This window comes from Helianthus annuus, chromosome 16 (genome assembly GCF_002127325.2).
Source record: "Helianthus annuus cultivar XRQ/B chromosome 16, HanXRQr2.0-SUNRISE, whole genome shotgun sequence".
Classification (NCBI taxonomy): domain Eukaryota; kingdom Viridiplantae; phylum Streptophyta; class Magnoliopsida; order Asterales; family Asteraceae; genus Helianthus; species Helianthus annuus.
This window is the reverse complement of record NC_035448.2, coordinates 182763709-182777782: the sequence shown is the minus strand read 5'-3', so window position 1 is coordinate 182777782 and position 14074 is coordinate 182763709. Positions and strand designations below refer to the sequence as shown.

Here is a 14074-nt window from a genome sequence, read left to right as displayed (position 1 = left end):
CAAGTTATTGTTGGTGATAGTATGGCACTTGATATAACACAAACTGACAAATATGTGTTCGCATTATTTAATTGCAATATCTTACTTAAAACAAGTTCTAATTGTTCTGGGTCTGACTAAAAATCTTTTACAAATTACTAAATTAGTGCTTGAGAATCATAGTTGTTTTCTCATATAGGTGTTTGTCAATACAGACTTTGGCAGGTCAAGTGATCCACCAAATGCTTCTTAAGAGTTAAGCCATATCAACTATATTCCATCTTCGCAAGAACTAATGCCCAATTTATGAAATCGTTTAGGACATCCTACAAATTATTTCTTTCAACATGTTTCTTTTCCATTGGGTTCTTAAACTATTTTGAATGATCATTGTAACTTATGCAATATATCGAAAATAGTTATCCACAAAATTTGATAACTATTTTGAACAAATAGATAATTATGATATTATGATGTGAACCAAAAATAGCTATCAACAAAATTTGAATCTGAAATAATAAAGAAAATACAGTAATGAGCAAATAAGTAGGTAAATTAGATATACATGGAGTTGCGTACTGTTTACATGCATTATCTAATCTAAACAAAACTATGGGCCAACTTAAAAACATATTTGAATTAAGGGCTAATATTAAGATATGAATTTTAAAATAAGCAATGTTGCCTATTTGTGATATTGACCCGATTTATGGATGATATGGTGTTGACATGTGACATACATTGGAATCGTTTATAAGAAGTAACATACATTGGAATCGTTTATTAGAAGTAGGATATTATCTTTTGACATAATAGCCACACGCCCTATTCTTTGGCATTATGTTCTTTCGCCTGCTAGCTATATGGCTACGAAGAATTATATATATATAGCCAAGCTTTCATTGCTTATATAGAACTCGATAATCCGACTGTCCCTTGTGATGTTGATGGTCTAGGACACAAGGAATAAAATTCAGGTGTAGTGTATGGACCTTGAAATAAACTCTTGGAAATCAGTTTGTACGCCGCTTCCGTTAAGTGTACTCCATCCCAACTAACATATTTATCTGGTTCATCACACAAGGTCGTAGATGCATCTCCACATCTTGCAGATGCGTTGTAATTATACGGCCCTCCACATCCACAACACGCCTTCAAAGCTCCGTTTGTGAATCCTGTAATAAAACCATTTTGCAATGCTAGATTATGGTTTTACCATATTCAATTCATTTGACTTTATAACATGTTACATACCATATTCATCCGGAGAATTGTAAATTTGCATGGCAGCATTGTAATAGTCCGCATAGATGACGACGACATTAGGATTTAGCTCTCGAATCTGATTTAATTTTGTTTGCAACATTTGATTATGATATTCGCTGAACTCATTTAACTCGGTGAGGCAACCGGTAAGGGGATCATACCCTTCCTTTTCAGACACAATTGTTGTTAAATACGAGGGACAACATCCAATTGGAAAGTTTCCTGGAATGACTAGAGTTTGAGCCCCCATCTCAATCAACTCCTGCACTTATAACTTAAATTTAAGACATCACAAATTAAATCATACACTACTATATAGATTAGTGGAACTATAACTTTCCAACCTTGTCAAGTAAGGGGTCACACTATAAGTTGTCTTACATTCACCAATACCATTTTAACCAAGACAATTAGGGGTCAATACTTTTATGAATGGTTGATCAGATGATCAACGTAACCCCCTCTAGTCAAGTCGATGATTAAAGGAAACATCCCTTTTGTGACGTCTATTTTGGTAGTGATAATATATATAACATTGTTTAAAGCGTGTTTCGTGTTATTTAAGTAGCTTCTCACATTGATGGTCGAGATGATGGTATCAATAACAAGAGGAACATATGATCGGACGTCATCAATGGATTTTCCTTTGGATAATGGAATATTGTAATCATTACCTCCAATCTCACCCATAAGTATCAAAGAACGTCCGATGTAATCTCTACAATCTGCCAACAGTTATAACGAGTGTTAATTAACAATCTACTAACAATGAATCAAAACTTTTAATTAATATACATAACTATCAAATTACTCTTTTTTTTTTCATTAACTTAAACTTATCAATAAATAACATCCACTGAAATCTCTACAATCTACTAAAAATTAATTAAACAAAGTTTATAACTATCACGTCAGAATTTATTTTTTAAAGACATAATGTGTAAGGAAAAAAAAAACAACAATGCATAACATTTATCAAATATGTATTGGTGTTTTAAAAAGTGTAAAGTACAATCAATCAATGAGCTACGAAAAGAAGAAAATCCGCCTTTTTAATAATTCGGCAATTGGCCAAATAAAATAAGGTGATTCCCGTTTCTAACATTTCTAAAGCATGAAAAAACACATCTAAAAACAACAAAGTACACCAATCGTACCTGAAGTGGTGTTGCCACAAAGAGAAGGCAATGATTGTTTAAACCATCCTAGCTGAACTCCTAACGACCCATTAATCACAACACTTCCACTCGCTATGGCTTCAACGAACGATGAATCTATTGCTGTAGAACCAGCAACCGCATAGTTCATTCCTTGCCTCGATGCCACTACACTCCCACTCCCCTTGATGCCAAAATATGGTGGTATCATTGGTAACCCAAGTATCTCCGCTACAAAACCATAAACTCATTTAAACACGTAAGCTTTTGAACAATTAAAATAAATAAATATATCCCATATTGTATGATGAAAAAATTTCCACGTTAGCGTTTTTTATACTTGGAAAGGCACCTCATCAAACTGTGGCAATTAACTATTAATTGTTACGAGGGATTAAAGGTATACAACTGAAAAAGTAACGTGGACAAAGTAAAAAACACAAATATGACTATTGTTCGTGATGTTGTGGATTAATACTATATTGAGATGGAGTGCTATCGCGATCCCGAAAGTTAATGGATAGCGATAGATGGTCGTATTCCAACTTCCTCGGCCTAAGGCATTGTTTTGTTTGATGCATGAAAAATCTCTGTCTGAAAAAAAAAAAAATCATTCTTTTACAGAAACAAAATTCACATATGGGTCAAACAAAAAATATAATAATAATAATAATTACTTTCAAATGTTTGACCCCTGCTTCCCTAACAAATACCGATGGGTCAAACAAAAAAATATATAATAATAATAATAATTATTTTTAAAGTTTATCCCCTGCTTAACTAACACAAATGTTTTTAAACATATCTTGGTGATGACAAAACCCCGATCCACATTTAAACATTTACTTTTTCTTTAATAAACATTTAAATATTTACTTTTTTCTTTAAAAGAAATACAAGAAAAATAAAATTTAGAAGCCAGGCGGTACTCTGTTGGCATTCCAGCCACCAGTGAAGTGATTATCGGTGATTTGTCGGTACGATCCGTCATGATTCGTCGGTGAAGACTGCATCCACGACCGGATTTCCCACGGGTTGTTTCTTCACTAGGGATGAATCTTGTCGCCAGAAAAAGTCCTCTGATTTATAGTGTATTCAAGTATATAATTCCAAACCCGTCAGTGGCGTAGCTTTCAAGGGGCTGGAGGGCGTCCGACCCCGAACTTTTCGCTCAGTAGTGTTATGTATGTACGTTTCGTATAGAATTTTTTTTGTATATATGTTTTCGACCCTCCAGTCTTATAAAATAAATTTACTTATATAGAATTTTTAGGTTCGGTGACTTTCCACATCCCGGTGAGAATTTTCAAGCTTCACCACTGAAACCCGTTATCCTTAGTTAATATGGCGTAGCCTTCTAGACCCAAACCAATCATGTTAATTATTAAACACTACTAAAACACCATCACAACATTTTCACATAGACGGACAGAAGAGTTACCTAGGAAATCAATGATGAGACGGCCATTGGAGCAGCGGCCGGTGGATTGGTGGTTGAAACTTTCGCCGTAAGGGGGAACACATGGAAAAAATACGTCGGATACGGAAGCCAGATGTTTCAGGTTCCCAGTGTCAGCAATAGAGTCGCCGAAGCTGATGATGGATGAAAAGCATCCATTAGCATACAACCTACCACTCCATAGCACCACCAACAATCCTGCAAATAATCTACAGGTTGTAGAAGGCGCCATTGGATCTTATTCTAGCTCTAGTGTTTATTTCCGCCACTGGATACTATCATTGGCTAACTCATGTTAGGTTATATATAAGAGTAAACTGTCAAAATGATCCCTGAGGTTTGGTCATTTTTGTCATATTAGTCCAAAACTATAATTTTTTGAATTTTGGTCCCTGTAGTTTTAATTTTGTTGTTCTTTTTATCCAAAATGAAAATCTGGTCATATTTTTCAGTTAAAATCTAACTTTTCTATCTTTTTTCTCACTTTAATGAAGAGCAAAATGGTCTTTTTAAGGTTTTATTATAACAAATTAAAAAAATCTTACCATTTTGCCCTTCATTAAAAAGGAAGAAAAAGACCAAAAAAACTGATGTTAACTGAAAAATCTGATCAGGTTTTGCTTTTGGATGAAAATGGTAACAAAATTGAAACCATAGAGAAACAGATTTAAAAGGTTTAAATTTTGGACTAAAATAGCAAAAGTTATCAAACCTCAAGGAGCATTTTACAGTTTACTCTATATATAAACAGGCAACAATGATTATATGTTAGGTGAGATGTGTTTGATGTCGGTTGCCGACTTGCCTTATTTGATGTTGCTTTGGAGTTTGTATATTACATAAAGCCTATAACGGGACAGGTGTTTTGATGACTCACGAAAGGTGAACAATAATTGTCTTTCAAATTCAAGCTCTTCAACAATGATGAACATACTAGAAAAAGAATATTATAGTCATAACCTTAAGATAGTGGGTGTGGTATAGCTTCTCTCATTACATAATCGTGGTTTAGCGGGTTGATTGAGGTAGTTGGTCAAATATGACTGTTGCCAAACGGTTGGATATATAAAAAAAATATATTAATTTTTAATTTTAACACTATAAATATACTACCCATTTACTCAAATATTCATCCATTCTCCGTCTAAATATTTTACAAACTTTATCATATTCACACAATGTTTTCCAACAATAAAAAACCCGTGGGATCCCAACAATCCATTTTGGGGTAATTTAGCAAACGAGCAAGAAGAACGATACCGAAGAGACCCGCGAACGGGTGAGGTTGGGTATTATCCGATGCCACCTACCACCCCAAATCGATCGTGCACGCACGTAGCATATCTTCCAAAGTTTGGATTGTACGTTCACTCTGCCCATCAGTTTGGGGGTGATAAGTGATAACCCGTACTAAAGTTTGAGCGCGTACCAAGTGTTTGTTGGAAATTTTCCAGAAATGTGAAATGTATCTAGTATCTCTATCTGATACTATAGACAACGGTACTTGATGTGTACAAAATGCAACATATAAATTACATCAAATGTGGCATAAAACTAACCCTTTTTAGTACTAATGTTGGAAAAAGTGTGTTTTTGTCTTCCTTTTGTATTTTCAGGATTAAATGAGCTCAAATGAATAAAAGAAGAAAAAAGGTAGCTAAATCTAACATAAATACAAGAAAAGGAACAAACGTGGCATGTCCGACCCCCCCCCCCCCACAGCATCTTCCCAAGCAAAAACAACAGAACAGAAGGCTGAGCACGCCACGTGCTCAGTGAGCACGGGGGCGTGCCTAAGTGTCTGTAGAAAAGACAAAGTTGTAGAAGCTTCTATCACCCACCACGGGGGCGTGCCCAGCGGACACGGGGCCATGGTCAACTCTAAGATTCGTAGAATCTGAGGAAATCTTGATAGTACAGATACGCTTCTTCACACGGGGTTATGCCCAGCGGACACGGGGGCATGGTCAACTAATGCAGACAAACTGCAATTAATGAAGACAGAGAAAATAGGTGGACACGGGGCCGTGCCCGAGCTTCTGTTCAGGCTATAAATAGGGGTGCTTGGCTCATTTGCAAACCATCCCTTAGCACACCACCTCTCTCACACTTCACCCACACTCCACCACCACAACACCATCATCCACCACCATCATCCATCATCCATCATCCATCATCCATCATAGAGTGTGTGAGTAGTCTCGGGATCCAAGATTGATCGTAAGAGTTCTTGACAATCAAAGGCCATGTTTGCCTAAGTCTCTTACATCACTTGGTGAAGACAAGTGTCTAGTGTAATACTTTTTATTTTTAATCTTTTCGCACTTTTTATTTGGTCATGTATTAATAACTTTAATAACTAGTTTCTTATGTTGAAGGTGATTCTTCCTTATCATTTGTCCGTGGTGTCTTGGCATTATTTTACTGTCTATATAAAATAAAAGATTTTCACCATTCATATCTCCACGGTCTATATGGAGATATGTTGGCTACCTGTTCGGGGGTTAAGGGAATGGTTTGGTAAGAGTCTTGCCTTGTTCAGTGTATAGATCCTGCAAGGACCTGGGTCAAATTTAGTAGGACCTCCTTCAATACCCACTGGTATTGGATGGCGGGGTTCCAAACTCTTTGATCCCCTCATATGTAAGCTACTATTAAAACTTTAACCCGGCTACTTAGGACTGTATCCCTGCTGACTCAGACTACTTAGCCGAGGGTAACGTCACCTTCAAAAGAGGGGCCTACCACATTACGCATTAATAACTTAATTAATTATCTTTCAATAATCCAACCCTTTAGGATTGTATCCTTGCTGACTCAAACTACTGGGTTGAGGGTAACGTCACCTTCAAAAGAGGGGCCTACTACAATAACTAAGATAATCTCTTAACAAGTGGAAAAGTGCGGAAATAATCAAGGTTACACTACACACGAGTCGGATCCAAGTGATTCATCTTGTCTATCTGTTTTTATTTTATTTTATTTTTCGGCATTTTATTTAGTTTTATTTTTCTAGTTTGAAAACCTTTTTCTAAACTTTTGATTTGATTAGACGTTGAGGAGAAACCGGTATTAAAAGCTCTTGTGTCCTTGGACGACCTCGGTATCTTACCAACACTATACTACCCTCACGATGGGTGCACTTGCCCATATGTGTGTTTAGTGTTAATAAATATCGTGTTTTATAAATTTAAAACTTGGCTAAAAAGTGTTAAAGGGCTTAAAATATACATTAAAAACTATACAACACTTCACACGCATCAAGTTTTTGGCGCCGTTGCCGGGGACACAAGGATTTTAAGAAAGTTAGGAATCAACGGCCTAATCGTTTTTTCTAATTTTTCTGTTTTTTTAGGATTTTCTTAAATTTTCAGCTTCTGCAGAACTTAGCCCGGGTCGTGCCCGGTGAACACGCCCCGTGCCCAATCTTTGGAACTAGTAATCTTGTTTTAAGTCAGATAGTAAGCTGAACAGGGGGCCGTACCCACTCAACACGCCCCGTTCCCAAGTTTCAGTTACTGAAAACAGAACCGTAAGATCCCGACGGTTGGTAATTTCTGACACAAACATGAGTGATACTGATATTTTTTACTTTTGGCACTCTTATGGTACGTGGTGTCAAATATGTGGTGGCCCTCATAAAGATTTAGAATGTTATTTTCTAAATTATAAGCCCCATTATATAGACCCATTGTTTTCCTGTAGCCTTAAGAAGGGCGAAAGTAAAAATAATCTTTATCTCTCCCTCGAATACTCTCAACCGGACCTTCTAGGAGAAATGCTTCTTGATGAGCTATTTCAAATGGAAGATCTAATTCTTAATTGGTTAAAAGAACTTAAGATGGATATCAATAATTCATCTTATGACGATACCCAAGAAGAATTGTTGGGATCGCATTCGAATAAAAACAACTTCATTGTTCCCGATATTACCTCTATCTCTAGCGAAGACTTGAGCGATAGTTGTCTCTGTGTTGATTGTGACGTGAAGGACTATCCATCGACTTCGTTCGGTGCATACATAGACCTGAGCGATTCGGCATACACCTTCTTTAACGAGAGCTCGGGAAAGGGTTGGACTTGTCCACCTACATTTAGCATAGGAATCACCCTCACCAACAACCTCTTGCGTTCTCGTCTTAATCTAGAGCAATTAAGGTATCTCAGGCACTTTGGGGTTGTTCCATCCAGTAAGGAACCGCCCGATTCGGATAAGTTCCTTAGAAATAGACGAAGCTTCATAAACAGCCTCTAGACACGGGGTCGTGTCCAAGTCAACACGCCCCCGTGTCCACCAAAAGATTCCTTTCTGACTTTTTGTCAGAATACGGACAAAATGTGTCAGGACCTTGCCTGCACACGGGGCCGTGTTCAGCCGACACGGGGCCGTGTGCAGCGTGCTGTCGTTTTCTATAAATGCAGCCAAGAATCCTGCACATTTGGACCATTCCAGGGACAGAGATTTGGTGGGATCTTCACACATACCATCCTAGGTATTTTCTAAAAGAAAGTTCTCAACAACCATCTTGTCCTTTCCTCTCTTGTCCATTACCTTCTTCTCCATTTCTTTTACCTCAACACCTCCATTAGAGCTTGAGATCACTATGATTCCAAGCTTTATTGTGATGTTTGTTAGGTTTTTGTTCAAGGAATCTTGTTAAAAATAAGTTTTGCAACATTGTTTTAAGTTATTTCTGCTCAAAAATGCTTTAAAAGTTGGAAAAATAATTTAAAACTCCAAGATTTCTTGCTCTAAAAATCTGCAGAAAGGTGAACACGGGGCCGTGCTCATTGAGCACGGGGCCGTGTCCGAGGTTTCTGTTTCATTAAAATGTACTCTTTTCCGTTTATTTTCGTAGAATGTCAAGCCAAAACAGTGGAACCTCTTCTGCGCACTCCAGAAACAGTCGAAGGGAAAGAAGGTCTTCAATTGAAGCAACTCTCGTACGCTACATCATGGCATTATGTGAGGCTCTTGATGAGATGACATCGGTAGAGGAGGTCCTCATAGACCGTATAAATTATCTTACGGTGGGGTTGGAAAACAATTTTCAAGAAATCAACCTCTTGCACCAGAGGTTGAACATTCTTGTGACACCTTCCATGGAACCAATCCTCCCTCAAGAGGATTGGAACCTAGCACTTGGAGTCAACAATCCTACCGGATGGGATGACATTCTAGCAGAGCCTCCTTTTGAAGATTTACAAGAAGTCCCGGTGGAGGTTGCACCCCCTCAAACCGATGCCAATGAGCCCGCCTTTCTTCTCCCAAGGGAGATAGAAGAATGGCTCGCCAACGTGTGAGGGACCCATGTCCAGAGGAAGAAGTTCTTCGAGCCGCATCCAACCGAGAGAATTATCTTTTCGAAAATTTTGCTAATAAAATAAACTTTAGGCTAGAACTTCTTGGTTTAAACTTCTTGTGCTTCTTTTGACCTATTTATCTAGAATTTTAACTTATTAGGAATATTATGTAATTTTTCTCTATTTGAATGAATGATGGTTTTAGTTAAATTGGTGTTTGGATGATGTTGTAATGGGTAAAACACACTCGGGATGGTGAAGGATACCAAGGGAAACTTGAACCAGCACCCCATGCACAAAAACAGGGCCATCCGACAAATTTCCTTCATTACAGCAAGTTCAGCACGGGGCCGTGCTCACCCAACACGCCCCGTGCCGAACCATCTGCAGAAAATGCCCAGTTCAGGTAACTGGACACGGGGCGTGCTCACTGAACACGCCCCCGTGCCCAGACTTCTGTTTCTTTTTACTAATTTCTGTTACTGACGATCTGAACACGGGGCCATGCCCGGTCACCACGGGGCCGTGTCCAGACGCCTAGTAACATAAATTTTTGCTTTTTCACACCTTTTTACACATTCAGTCAACTTAAAAACTTATTTTTGGGACACATTGAGGACAATGTGTAATTTAAGTGTGGGGGGATGCTAAAATCTTGAATCTTGCAAGTCCTAATTACAAGCCTTACACAAAACTCTATTGGAACCGCTAATCACCCCAATTTTTTTCAAAATTTTTCATTTTTTTTACTTGTCTAAGTTTAATTTGAGAATTTCAAGTTCTAAAAAGGTTATATTTTTACAAATTTACAACCGATAGCGCCGTGATAAAAAGAACCAACATAAGAAAATTATGAAACGGCATGACAAATCTAGTTAAAATTTAATTATATATACTTGATCACATAAAAACCAATTCCCACAAAATGTGAGTTTTGAGCCTTTATTGAGCATACAAATTCATATCTTTAAACTAAATGCTTATTTTTCGTTTCTTGTGTGAATAGCCGCTTGGTTCTTACGACTCTAGAACTTCCAAGACGATACATTCCCGGTCCTTACCAACTTAAACCCGAGTAAATAAATGATGGAGGCATTAGGACTAACCATTTTTATTTCTACACCTTTATTTTTCTTTTTTTTTTCCAACTACCCCAAATCCCCCTAGTTAACCCCTTTGAGCCTAAACCTTTTCATTTCTTAACCCAAACAAACACCCTTTTACCCACCAAAACCTTTTTTTTTATTTTAAACCCTTTATTTTAGTAACAAAGCTCGGTTTTTCTTATGACTTCCTTATGTTGAAAAAAAAAATGATGACGAAGCCAAAAGAAATAAACAAACAAGTTTATCAAAAAGAACTTTGTTTGAAGAAATGCTTCATCAAAATAAAAGGTTACAAAAAAATAAAGTCTTACGAAAACCGACGCTTTTTACGCTTTTTACGCTTTTAGCCCTTTTACTAACTACTAACCTAACCAGCTACCTTTAACCCAAGCCTAACCTTTCACCCCAAAAGTCCTCTTGATATTTACAAAGGTCTATAGTTAAAAAGGAGGAGGATTGATTGCTTGGCAAGCTTATGGTAGGAGTAAGTTTCATGCCGCTTGTCACGACCCCCGACCCCATCTAGCCGGAATCGGTGTCGTGAGCAGTCCAATGGTACCGGTGATTATTTTAAAAACATTGCAGCGGAAATTTCATCAGGACCGTGAGTTAGGAAAATATCAGAGTTTAGAAACACCGGATTTTTATTGAAATAGATGGAATAAATTCCATGTTTTACAAAGGTAGCTTTTTAATGAAAACAATATTTCTTAAGTTGATTTAATTAATAAAATAAGCCACTTCTTGAAGTCTTTTAGTGCCGGATCCAATCCTTACTCCAATCTACTGTAATTACCTGAAACGCGTTTTAAAAAGGTTTTGTCAGCGGGAAATACTGAGTGAGTTCATTCATTTTACTGAAAACGACACATTTGTTATAATTTACAGTATTAAGAGTTTTTACATATGTTTATTATCAACCAACATTTCAAGAATAGGTATTTGTCACAGACCAGCTCTATGACTGTGGTCATATCACCATTGGCTGGCCCAATGAGTGACGTATATCACTTTCTTTTAGGCTCGCCCACCTAATGTGATTAAAACAATAATAATACTGTGCACAATACCCCACATACCAGCTGTAATTTGGTGATTACATAAACTTAATCACTGTAATTATAACTTTGAAAAATTAGTTTGGAGTATTGTAAAACAATTGATAAAAAGAGAATGACTCACAAATCAGTATGCAGGATTGAGTTAACAAATTTCTTGATTCTATTTCTTCTGATAATTAACCATGCACTTTATTATTCTGGATCTTCTGATGATTTAATAGTTTGTTTGATTGTAAGGGTGTAGTTGGGAGTATTTTTGGTAAGTTTAACAGAATGGAATACGTATTGGTGTAAAACCCAAATCAAACCTTAACGGTAGTCATGAGATTCGAACCTTAACGAATTTCACAAAAACCGGGTTAATGATCAATACAGCTTTTACGATAATTCACGAGATCAAATTCTCACAATGAATGACAAAGTGCAATACTTCAACTCATTTATCGTATTAACGACAAACGACAAAGTATAGTACTTCAACTCATTATCGAATTATCGACAACGACAAAGTACAATGCTTCAACTCATTATCGAATTATCGACAACGACAAAGCATAACCCAATGTGGGCGGCACTTAAACATTCTTTGGATATATTGATCGCTCGGAAACTGAATCGTAATAGCGATCGAGTGATTATTGGTTAGAACACCAACGTATAGAGAGAAGAAGAAGAGAAATGAGTAAAGAAAAATGAATCCTAAGCTTCTTATTTATAGCAAGCAAGCAGGCAGCTCAATTTCTTTTTTTTTTTTCGATGTGGGATTCAAGTGACGTGCTTGCTAGCTAGCTTGACGTGCTAGCTAGCTAGCTTAGTTATATTATTTCAGCTGCTTAACTCGTTTTTCTTGTATAACTTTTAAAATATGACGTTTTATAAAACGACGAATATGTCAATAGAACAAGCATATTTTTATCTACGTTTTAACCTAAGTTTCATTAAAAACGGAGCAAGGAAAAAAATAATATATTTTATTATTAATATTAAATGTTCTTATACGACCTCATATATATCTATTTTTAATAGACCTTACTTAGTTTAATTAATCTTGTTTAGCTTAATTAATATTGATTAACTGATTAATTAATCATACTAAACTTAATTAGGGTTTCCTTATTGCATAATTATCATACTAAATATTAATTTTAGTGAGGGTTGTTACATCCTCCCCGCCTTAATAAAAATCTCGTCCTCGAGATTTACACTATGATATTTTCTTGGGGTTATGTTTCTTCTTTTAATTAAGAGGAAATAATGTAGCGTGGAATGGAATCAAAAGATATTTTGAGGGGTATGAACATTTTAAAAATAAAAATGATTTATAGAAACAATTGGATTTAATATTCAAAATGAACTTACTTTAATCAATGGAGGGAGATTCCGATTCGATAAATATCTATTTGTGAATGGGAGTATGGAAAATGATTTGTTAATGATTATCCGAAAATCAGTATTGTTTACTTAAATGGTACTGGACAACAGGATTTAGTGTATTGTAATCTGAGTACATAATTGTACCAAGAATATGACAAATCAAACGAATGACTCATGAATAGGGTTTAACACAGGCTACAGCTCTATTCGGATGCTACAAAGTGTTTGTAATGATTGAAAGAATTCAATAATGATGACCAAATAAAATTCACCGTTTTCGAAATTGTGAGTTTCAAGGAAGCGAATCTAGATATTTCAAAAGATGAAATGTTCAAACGATTGAGATGAAATGGTATAGTTTTTCAAGGTGATTGGGTTTAAGCCAAAAGATATATGATCTATAGATTCTTAAAATGAATATGAAGAACTTTTTGGATTTGGTAAAAATTCTTTGTCAGAAGAAAACTTACCTTGATTGGTACCTAAGGAAGACTTAAGATTGACCAGTTAAAAATGAAATGAAACTATGAAAATGATTCGGCAAATATTGAATTATGATATAAGAAAATCAATGTGCTGCGATGGATGATTTGTAAGAATATATGAAAAGACAATGAAGTTAGAGTATTTTTGTCTTAATACATAATTATATTCAGATGATTTTAATCAAAATGTTTGATTAAAGATAGGTGATATTTTGATTTACTAAATACCTTTTCCTTTTTATGTTATCATAAAGTAGAATAATAAAATATAGATAGGTTTAAAATACCAAAACCCGTAATGATATATGTTTTATAAATAGGTTTACCCAATATCGTAGAACTCATGATTATTATTTATAAAACCAAATATGTTTACTATAAGATTAGGGTATTTTAAATCATAAAAGTAGAATAATAAATATTTATTTTAATATCAAGCATACTTAAATATTGGCTTGCATAAATAACATTTGATATTTTTAATATAAAAGAATATTTCTATAAGTACTTAATGGTTGTGAAATATTAATCAAGATAAATATGTCTTGTTTTATGATTATTTAGATAATTCTATTCGTCCCTTTTAATTGTTTTATGAAAATATGTTTTCTCTTTACAGTACGAAGTATATATATTTCTATATATATAAAATATTGTTACATATAATTAAAATTTATTAACTAAGTATGATGACTTAATTTATATATATATATATATATATATTAAATAGTTATTATCATGGTTGGATATTGGTTAGTGCTGCCTTGTTTAAGCATAGGTGGCCAGTCCATGCCTAACTAAGGCTAGGCTATTCAATACATGCCCATAATAATAACTCTAGTATCTAAAAATAATACTAATACTATTACTATTAATATATTAT

General features: G+C 35.4%; 1 protein-coding gene across 2 annotated transcripts; it reads right to left on the bottom strand.

Moving 5' to 3' along the window:
- Positions 1-489: 489 nt before the first annotated feature.
- On the bottom strand, positions 490-4148 carry LOC110918510 (GDSL esterase/lipase At1g28590). Of its 2 annotated transcripts, none has more exons than XM_035984953.1 (5): positions 3844-4148; positions 2403-2996; positions 1822-1970; positions 1234-1507; positions 490-1154 (listed from the first exon to the last, which is right to left on the bottom strand). In XM_035984953.1, exons 2-5 carry the CDS (start codon positions 2611-2613, stop codon positions 886-888), a joined length of 903 nt encoding a protein of 300 aa, XP_035840846.1. In that variant the 5' UTR covers positions 2614-2996; positions 3844-4148; the 3' UTR covers positions 490-885. The 2 variants fall into 2 exon arrangements, with proteins under 2 accessions (XP_035840846.1, XP_022018503.1); XM_022162811.2 differs by having other exon boundaries at positions 2403-2633.
- Between the last annotated feature and the right edge of the window lie 9926 nt (positions 4149-14074).